The sequence below is a fragment of the Seriola lalandi genome, unplaced genomic scaffold (genome assembly GCF_002814215.2).
Source record: "Seriola lalandi dorsalis isolate HSWRI2012SDOR001 ecotype SW California unplaced genomic scaffold, Sedor1 jcf7180002054949, whole genome shotgun sequence".
NCBI lineage: Eukaryota > Metazoa > Chordata > Actinopteri > Carangiformes > Carangidae > Seriola > Seriola lalandi.
In genome coordinates, this window is record NW_019525500.1 from 195,792 (window position 1) to 206,640 (window position 10,849).

General features: G+C 38.6%; 1 protein-coding gene across 1 annotated transcript in view; it reads right to left on the reverse strand.

The window, feature by feature from the left end:
- LOC111645404 (leucine-rich repeat-containing protein 7-like) overlaps nt 1-10,610 on the reverse strand; it is a 74,377-nt gene extending 63,767 nt beyond the window's left edge. The window contains 1 exon segment of the mRNA XM_087170493.1: nt 10,124-10,610. Within this exon segment, the coding sequence (XP_087026619.1) occupies nt 10,124-10,148 (25 nt within the window). The 5' untranslated portion in view covers nt 10,149-10,610.
- Nucleotides 10,611-10,849: the final 239 nt, after the last annotated feature.

Below are 10,849 nucleotides of genomic sequence, written 5' to 3' on the forward strand. Positions count from 1 at the left end.
CACACACTCACACACATTCACACACACTCACTGGTCTGAGGTCTCCCCTCAGTCACGTGCAGTGGAGTGGTCTATTACTATTCTCCACACACTGGTGGCTACAGTGAGCCTGAGGACTTTGCTCAAATATAAAGAAAAACACTGTCAAACAAGATCATCACACCACATCTCATCTCAGAGATAGACCCATGAATGGACAAAACCATTCAACAGAGCCTCATTCAAATACCATTTACTGAGAGGAAAGAAGACATGAAGCTTTTACATAGTACGCTGTTTGTAATATTGCTTGTGATATTGTAGTAATGAATGTTTGACATGCTTGCATGGGTGTACTATGTTCTACAGGACATTTGCTGATATTTTATGCTCACAAAGTCAAAAAGAATTAAATGGTGCCAAAAGTATCAAGTGTCATCATAAAGCATTATCTCTTTTAGTCCAATATAAAAATCTAAGTCATTTTGACATTAAAACACAAAATAGACATTTTTCGGGAAGGCGTTTTGACTTGTCATAGCACAAAAAGCACAGGTGGGATGATGAATTACTTAGATGATGGCTCTTTTCCATTAAGGTGGAATTCAGTCATTATTTATGTTATTAGTCACACCTGCGCATTTCCTGTTCTGACATATCAAAATGTTTGCTGTGAAAAAGGTTGATTATACTGTATTTCTACACTGTGGTAGTGCTACTTTTACTTAGGTTAAAGATCTGAATACGAGTGGAGAGTTGTATCATCTTCTTGACTTTCCTTGCTGCTAAGGAGAGGGTAGCAAATAATGGTCACACACTGAGCAGTGTTGGACTGCTACAGCCAGCTTGCAAAACCTCATTGAAACAAACAAAAATCTACATCCATAATCTTCACAAATAAAAGACACTCGTGGCCAAATGTTATGCATTAAAATTTAAGGATAAGTCTGGTGATGTCAACAAATCCAATGAAAATACTAAAAGTAATATAAAAATCAATATTGTCCAGAAACTATAAAAAAAAACATATCATGTTTGCCACACTGTTAGACTAGGTAGCTTATTCTTTCATTAAAATGAACACACACACTGTAGTTTGTTTTGTGTTGATCCCACATACACAATGCTACTCCCAGAAATACAATTGCATAGATATCTGCAGCTGTAAATAATCTACAAAGTCCCACTATTTTATGAAATGATTTAGTCTTTCGGTGAAATGAAACTATATTTTTGTGACCAGTTTATAGAGATGTCTGTCTTCAGTTGGAAGAGGGTTGGCACTGAGAGCCACAGACAGGCTTGAGACACTGTTGCAATGTTGGTTTTGGGATTTGTTGACAGTAATGAAAGAAAAATATAAAAATGCCAGACTTTTCCTTTAAAGAAGAGCTGAAACATTTAAACAGAGATACGGTGACTAAAGAGAAAAAGTTGTCTTATTGAGATGATAAAATGTCACAAAGCAGCGAACCCGAGTGAACACTGAGACAAGCCATCTTTCAGTGGCTTCATGTCTGATAGCCAGTGACAGCTGAGCTGAGACAGACAGAGCAGGACAGGAGGCAGATGCTGTCGACTTAGAAAGATTAAAGATCTGCTGCTCTCAAATTCACACCCATTTTTCTTCTCTGCCTTTTCATCTCTCCGTTCACTCTGCTGGCTTTTTAAAAGTGTCTCTGTTGACTTGAGTCACAATCAACCCAAAAGAAAACTGAAGACACAACTAATTTTGATCAAATGTTTATTTTAATCATGTGTCTGTTTTTATTTTCTGCTTTTCACCTTCTGTATCTCGCCTGTGTTGTTTCATAAATGGGGGTTGTGGTTATTTTTGCTACACTGAGATGCTTATTATTATTTTACTCAATGGGTTCAAATTACCTCCATGTTAAATGCTGCGAGTCTGAAAGGGATGAAAGGATTTTAAAGACTAACAGAGGCCTTAGGGTCCATCCTCTCTGTCTCCTTCTCACTTCCATTCAAACATCCAAATGTACTCGAGTCTAATGAAGGGCTCAGACCAGAGGATGCCCAGGCCTTTGTCCCATTAAGACAGGAGACTGGGTCGCCCATGGCAACACGTGGACCAACCAGCACAGGACGCAGACAGACCAGCCTCCTCCTCCTACTCCTCCCATCTCCTGGGAGACTGTCACACTTTACATCCCCTCTCCAGGAATTACTGGATCAGTTCAGACTTGTCATGTGCTTTGGGAAAGCACACATTTTTTATTTGTACTTCATAAGGTAGGTCATAGACTGACTTTTCAGTTCTTTTAAAGCAACTGTAGGGGGCATGAAAACAAAATGGACTATGGTCAGTGGTAAAAGTACTAAAATCACACTGTATAAATATTTGGTTACGAACTAAAGTAATCATAAAGTACGTAAGTATAATCATGAAATTGTATTCACAGTATCAAAAGTAAAAATACTCAATGAGGAAAAATGCCCATTGTGACTATTACTCTGCAGTGTTGTGCCAGTTCACACTTAAAAAGAACTAGTTCACGTTCGTAGTTCATTTTTGTAAATTTTGAACTAAGTTCACAGTTCCAAAAATTTCATTCATTCATTTGTTCCGTTCTTTTTTAAATAAATAAAGGCCACTATTCTTTTTCAATAGAACCTCCTTCTACCGATCCATCACCAGCCCCAAATCATTGCAACTCCCAAACTAAATGAATTATTGTATACCACTGACACAGACATTAGTTAGATGGATTGTATTTATATATGGATTTTTAAATCTAAGTCTTCACTTGTTTGTTCATAAAACTGCTTCGAATGCTCAAACAAACTGGCCTCAGCAGTAGCAGATGCGTCTGTATTGTCTGTAATGCTGGCACCACCCAAGCTGAGCCGTGTCTATGGAGACGTCGTGCTGTAAAACTGTCGTAAAACATGAGCTAAAACTATCATAAAACGTGAACGTTCACGTTCATCATTTGTAAACTGATTCGTTTAGTTCAGCGTTCACAAAAAATATGGCTGTGTTCAATGAACGGTTGAACACGTTCATGCACAACATTGTTACTATGCTTTTATATATTATATCATTAGATTATTAATCCAGCATTAATGTAAAATCAGGATTTTACTGTTGTAAAATGGAACTCATTTTTTAATATTTTGTATAGAACCGCATGTATTTCAGTACAGATTAATCTGCTGATTTTTTCCTCAATTAATCGACTGCAAAACTTCTGAAAATAGCTTAGTTTATCTAACCCATAGTCCAAACCTCAAAATCATTCAAAACAAATCAAAATGATTATTGGAACCATTAAATGTTTTCATCTATACATGAAAAAAGACTCTATCAAAATAGTTGCAGATTAATTTTGTGTCAATCAGTTCACTGATTAATCGACTAATTGTTTCAGCTCTACTTGTGTTCGGTAGTTTAACGAAACATCATATTTTATACGGTCTTCATATGTTTTGTATGCAGAAATCTTCATCTGTAAAGTTCTTAGTAACTGAATCTATCAAATATTTGTGTAATAACATGAGTGGCATGAAAATACTCAAGTACAAGTACCTCAAATTTGTGTTGAAGCAATACTATACCGTGTAAATGTGTATATTCCACCACAGATTATACCAAGTGTTTCTAATGCAGGACCAACTTCTGATCAAGTAATGTGTCATTTTCTCTTTACTAATGTTATGATTTTCTACTGACTTATCTGTATAAAAATTGATTTGCTGCCCCTCGCGGGGATGAATAAACTACCAGCTGCTCACAACAGTGGTTTTTAGTAATTCTGATTTCTTACTGTAAACACAGAACACACTAAAGTTTTGTTTCCCAGGAAAACCTATTATTATTTATTTGAGTGGAAAATAAAATAAATTAAATCTGAAAGTGGACAGTTATATTCTACAAGGGACTGACTTTTCTTGCATTTCGGTCAGGCTACTGTCTCTAGTATGAAACACACTTACTCACTGCAATAAAAAGGTCCTGTGATTTTGTTTTTTTAAGTGTGTTACAGGGTTTAGGAAGTAGAATACTCACTTTTGTTAGAATCACTTTCATATTTTTCAATTAATTTAGGAGCTAGCCTCAAAAGGAGTCATTTTAGTGACTTAATTTTCCATCTATTGTGCTGGAACACACAGAGATTGTGGTTTTCGCTGGACAGGAACCTGGAATAAGTCAGCTACTATTAATCAAAGCTGTGATGTACCCTGGCAATAATGTGTGACTGAAAAAGAGATACTGCTCATGTCCCAGCCAGGTGTCAGAGAGCAGCTACAAACCAGTGTGGTCTTAAAATCATAAATCCTGCATTTCCCAGAAATAATACTGTCGTTTTTAATAATAAAGTCAGTCTGAACTTAAATCCTGAATTTACTGAACAAAAGCTGAATGCAAGTCTAAGTGTGTCAGATATCTTCATTCAAAAGAACTGTGGAAAGATGTGGAAAGTATCAGGTGTCATGCTTTGTTGGTGATATTGTGAGTTGTTGTGTTGTGGATTTTTGTGCATCACATCAATTTAATTAACTTCCTGTCACTCTACACTGTAAACCATCCAACAGAGAACATACTAAACAATGTTTGCGACAAAGCGGCAAATTGCATTTGCGATTGGTTGTAGATTGGGCTGTAGATTTCAAAAAGTGAATATTTAAGTTGTTTTTTTTTTTTGTTTTTTTTAATGTATGTACAGTGTGGATGTATTGATTCAGATATAATCATTTACATTATCTATTTGGAGTCTCCTCCATATCCACATATATACATTACATACTGACAACAGAATATAATACAACACCTTACTTGACATCTCTATAACTGTTGAGGTCAAAAACATTTTGGGAATTGTGAAAAATTGAAAAATGTGGTAATGGGTTGCGCCAGTTCCCACCAGGTTGTAACTGTGTGAGCAGGAAACATGGCAACAACAGAGGCGAGGCAAAACAAAACTGCAAATACACACACACACACACACACACACACACGCACGCGCACACGCATGCACACACACACACACACACACACACACACACACAAACCTAGCAAATTCAGCAGAAACACAGGGTCACACGGTATGACACAGTGGACAAGTGTGAAAGACTCAACTATCCACCCACACACACTGAGCCTACTGTATGGTGTGAAACACCTTGCAACAGTCCTGCCAGGTTGTTCAACAACTGCATGCAATCCTACGTTTTTTTCCCCAAACTGTTAATTTATTCATTTTCACAATACAAGTACACATGGAGCCTCCATGTTGTGCACATCCAAAGAGCCATTCATTTTATTTTCTATGTGAACCAGTAGTGAGACACATACATGGCCTGAAACGCTGCATTATTTCAGAACATACTCCAAACTTGGCACATCCCAGCCACAATATCTTGACATGACTTTGTCCTTGTCAATGACAGGTCATCCTCCTTAGCGTTCTTTTTGCTGTCACAATGGATGAAGAGAGACTTTTTGTTGAGACAGAGAAATACCAGAAGCTCCACGACATGTCCCTTCACTGTATCACAACAAGATGTTGCCTGGTGAGCCACAGCTGTGCATCGTGAAGCCCGAGGAGTCATATAACACTGCTGCAGCGGGCATTTTGCACTTTAGGGTATAATTTTGGCAACCAATGAAAACTATGGAAATATGTTTCAACGATAATAATGACAAAGACAACAGGAGATTGGCACGGGATTCTTAAAAGATTCAGGTATAATTCTACAGGAATAACATCTTTTGTTGGTTTTTGTTGGTCTCCTAGTTTATCTAGCAGGCAACAGAAAAAAATCAGTTAGTTATGACTTATAATGCAAAGTGTTTGGGTAAATTTTATCAGGGACAGGGCTGCAACTAGTGATAATTTTCAATATCGATTGATCTGATCTGTTGATTGATCTGTCTTCAAAAATAAAAATAAAAAACTTCCACTTAAACTTGTCAAAAAACTGTTGGAAAAAAAGTGGTGCTCAAACAGTAATTTTCATTATCAATTAATCTATCTATTATTTCATTGATTATCTGTTATTACCTTTACTGATCTCTTAATCGTATGGTCATTAAAATGTCAAAAAATAGTACAAAAAAAGGTGATTTTTATCTAGCAAATAGTCCAAAACCCCAAATACTGTATATTCAATTTACAATGATGTTAAACAGCAAAAAGCAGCAAATCCTCGCATTTGAGGAGAAGCTGGAACCAGAGATTGTGAGATGTTTTTGCATGATAATGTCCAGCGTTGTGCATGAACGCATTTATTGAACGACGTTTATTGAAAACGTTCATATTTTTGTGAATGCTGAACTGAACGAATCAGTGTACAAATGATGAACGCCATAAACGCAGTGAACACCTTGAACACCACTCACGTTTACGACAGTTTTACGGCACGCCACATGACGTGTCCATAGACACGGCCCAGCATGGCTGGTGCTAGTGGTACAGACGGTTTCAAGTGTAACTCATGTCCGTGATTCTTCAGTGGTGTACAATAATTCATTTAGTTTGGGAGTGGCAAGGATTTGGGGCTGGTGATGGATGGGTAGAAGAAGGTTCTATTGAAAAAGAATAGTACTTGACAGTGTTTTTGATTAATCGACTGATTGTTGTTTTTTTGTAAAGCAAGCACATTTCTTTCCTACTTACTTCCTACAACAGAACACACTTAAAATACTAAGATTGCTTCATGCAAGCAACATCTGACTCATTCTACTTAAAGGAATATATCATATGTGTTTAAGTGACCCTCAAAAGCAAAAACTGGCACTGTGATTATTGAAAAGTTCAGTATTTCCCACTAAATTTCATTTTCCTGTTAGACTGTACAGAATGGGTCCACAGTGTATAATTTGAGCCAAAGAATTATGTCACCCTGGAGAGAACAATGTGCATGATGCAACCATGGCAACACTGTCACTGAGACTGGAGGAGGGACAGAATGGATGCTCCCATATGAATCTCTACTCACAGCGAAGAAAAAAAAAAAAAGAAATCACATTAAACCCGTTAAATGAACAAAACGGATGAGATAAATTTATCATCTGAGAGACCAGTTTGGAACAGTTTCATGAAGCCTGTGTGAACCTACAGTACAGAACGTGCCGTGACGAAGAGGATAATGTTTCTGTCTGTTCCTCCCTCCTCTACTCCCCTCGCTGCTCTCCTCTGCCTCTCTAAAATCCTGCAAAGGCTCCCTTACATGGATTTGTTTTGAGAAAATGCAGCAAAATTGTAGTGTGTGTAGTTTGCTCTTAAATATAGGCGCTGGTTAAAGTCATACTCCATTCAGAATCTATCAAAAATTCACTCCCTACACCTAACGAGTATTTTCATGATTAATCAATGAATCTTTGGGTCCAAGAAAGGCACAAAATTGTGAAAAATTCACATCAAAATTTCTAAGTGCCTAATGTGATGTCTCCAAATGTTATACATTGTCTGACAAAGCCAAAGATATTCAGTTTGTTATGATATAAAACAAAAAAAATCATCAAATTTGAGAAGATGGAATCAGATATTTTTTGGTATTTTTGCTTAAGAAACTACTACAAACTGAATAACTGATTATCAAACTAGTTGCATGTTGCAGCTTAATCCTGCAGCACGACTCCCTTCTCCCCTGCCCATCCATACACTCAGTATTTGCCAAACAGTCATCGTTTTGTAAAAATATGGACAAATACACTGCATTCATATTGAGCTATTGCATTCTTTTAACTCCAACGCTCTGCTGACAGTCGCATCTTTGGTCGTATTCTGGCAAAAATATGACTGGCAAAGGCTGTTTTCTCTATAAAGTGGCTAAATAAAGATTCATTAAATTCAACTGGAATCTTCAACACCTTCTTCAGCATCATCGCTGCCATCACAACATCTGACAATGCCAACATATTACAATCATAGCAACTGAAATACTCATCATCCTTGATAATATCGCAATTCATTCTCCTCATCACAATACACACTGCAGATGTACTGGTATCTCTGTCCCCCTTCCCTCACTGGGTCTCTTTCCCTAGGCCCATCACCATGACGATGGGAGCCAGTTCCATGGATACAGTCACTAGGCAACCAGCAGCATCAACAGCAGCAGCAGCAGTGTCCTGTCAGAGCTGTAGTGGAGCAGCAGAGAGAGCCTGAGCCTGAACCTTCCTCCTTTAGCTGCATGCAAGTTTGTTCTTTGAAGAGGAAATGTTAATGCATTTATCGTGTCTTGGATCTGAAGCCTCTTACATTACACTCACACTGCGGATGCTTAATTTAGACTGACATTAAAGGACTTACACTACTCAGTACATCTATAGTTAGACTAAAATGGAGAACTATGTGGATAAAATGGAAAACAGATGATGACAGGATTGTGTGTATTTCATTAAAGACTGATGCAGCTGTGTAAAAATACACACACACACACACATACATTATATATATATATAGATAAACATATATATTTATCTATATATATATATAGATATATATATATCAGCATTATTACAGATTAATGTAATTTAGGAAAATGTACAACATATCCCTCTAAATGTAGCATAACATACTGTAGAATAAAATGGAAAGCAGACATAACTTAGAAAGTACTTGAGTAAATGTATTTGGTTACATGCCACCATTGCCACACACATTTCTACCAGGTCATTATTTGTTTTAATGTTGGTGGAAAATACAGTCCCAGTAGTCACTTTAGAGTCTCCAAAAAAGAGAGTAGTGAGTCTGCTTTGTCTCTAAGACAAAGACATAAAAACACATTATATGCACAAAGAAAGAGATGGCAAGGCATGTGTCTTGGAAATGGGGCAGATTATTCTACAGTTACACATAGTATATTCTGTATAGACACAGATTATAGCATGGACTGCTGTGCTCTACGTGGCCAAAGAAAGAGACCAATACTGAACACACATAATGTGTTTGCCAAATGATACAAAATAAGGCTATTAGCAACGCTGCAAAGCCCTGCTGAAAAGAAAATGTATTAATAGAACCCATTTTAGGAGCAACACTAACTGAGCAGCTTTGAAATATGTTGAATTGAAGATCGTAATTAAATATTCCCTTTGATTAGATGAAGCCCCTTCTTTGCATGATGCTTTAGTGCTCTGCAAGTCAGAAAGACATAGCCAACCATACAGGGTATGTGCAATGGAAAAAGACTGAACATGCAATTACAGCACATAACTAGAAAAATTATGATCCAGAAAACAAAACACTCTGTACAGATGTGTGACGGCTGCAATAAACCATTTAGCTGCATGGTTAACAAGCCTTTGTCATTACAAGCCTGTAACAAGCATGACAGACTGATAGAGCTAAATAACGGGAGAGATAGGCTAATAACCACAACACCTCAGGCTGGTGGATTTAACAGGTGTATGTGTGTGATAATGTGTTATATGAAAGCATGAAGTTATCATGGCAGAACTGCTGTGGGCTACATGTCAGGACATGAGGGTATATGACACTGCATCATATATCATCCACAGGCGCGCGCACGCACGCACGCACGCACGCACACAGACACACACAGAGACACGCACGCACGCACGCGCACACACACACAGAGAGAGAGAGAGAGAGAGAGAGAGAGAGAGAGAGAGAGAGAGAGAGAGACACACACACACACACACACACACACACACACACACACACACACACACACACACACACACACACCCTTTCCTGCAGTCATGGCTGTTTCATTAGCTCATCTCAGAGCTTGAAAGGCCCATGGACTAGGTTCTATCAAAGGATGAAAGGAGCATTTTGATAAAAATAGAAGTTAAAAAAAAGAATGATACACAGAGCCAGGTCTTGATGGTCAATACTGATGCAAATATTAAGTGATGCCATTATTATCATGTGTGGCATAATAGCCTAGGAGCCTAATAAAAAAAAATATGGTCATGACAAAACATGGGGAAATCATTGAAGTCCTGCCTTAGCCCTATAGTAAAATTTATAAGCCTATAATAAATAAGAAAGCAAATTTACAGGACATTTACACGATATATAAATGGCATTCTGTGCAATTAGGTCACTATATCGATATCAATGTGATTACTCATGTAGGGATGCCTATCATTAACACAGACTGAATGACAAATACTGCAGCAGGTATGTGTCTGCCCGTGTTGCCTTACGTTGCAAAGTCGAGTAGTTATCCATCTGTCAGGCTGCTGGTGGTGGATCCGGTTAAAAATTAAATGAAAGAAATCTCTCTGGTCGTCCCTGTGAACACCGCAGCACCGGACAGGATCAGTTTACCGGGACGAACCGAGCCGGTGTGAAACCAGGACAGGTACCCGAGCTACCAGCCGCATCCTTAGTACCCCCGGGGACAGAAGACGGAGGATGTGAACACATCTACCTCGGTAGTAGTATGACTCATTTCAGGATCATTGGTAAGGTTTAAATCCAAGTAGGTTACACACACTCACACACTCAAACACACACACGCGCGCGCACACACTGTTTTCAGATCTCCTCGGAAGGTTTCGTTACAAGATGCTTCGCTCCGCCTCCATGTGGAAAAAAAGAAGCCAAGATGCGGGGGGCACAGCGGGGGAGAGAAAGGTCAGTGAGCGGTAGTGAAAATCACACCGGAGGAACGGTTCCGTGACCGACAGAGAGGAGCGGTGCACTTCTTCCCCTCCGTTACCGTAAACCCCGCTGCAGGGAAAACACATTCAGCAGGAGCGTCTCCTCCCATCTATCCCCCGTAGAGAGAGAGAGAGGGGGGGGGGGGGATAGATGAGGATGGAAAGAGGACGCCAGAGAAGGTGCGTTTGCACGTGCGCGCGCGTGTGCGTGTTTGTGTGTTGTAAGCCCAATTGTGTGTGAGTGAGTGAGAAAGAGAGAGAGAATGG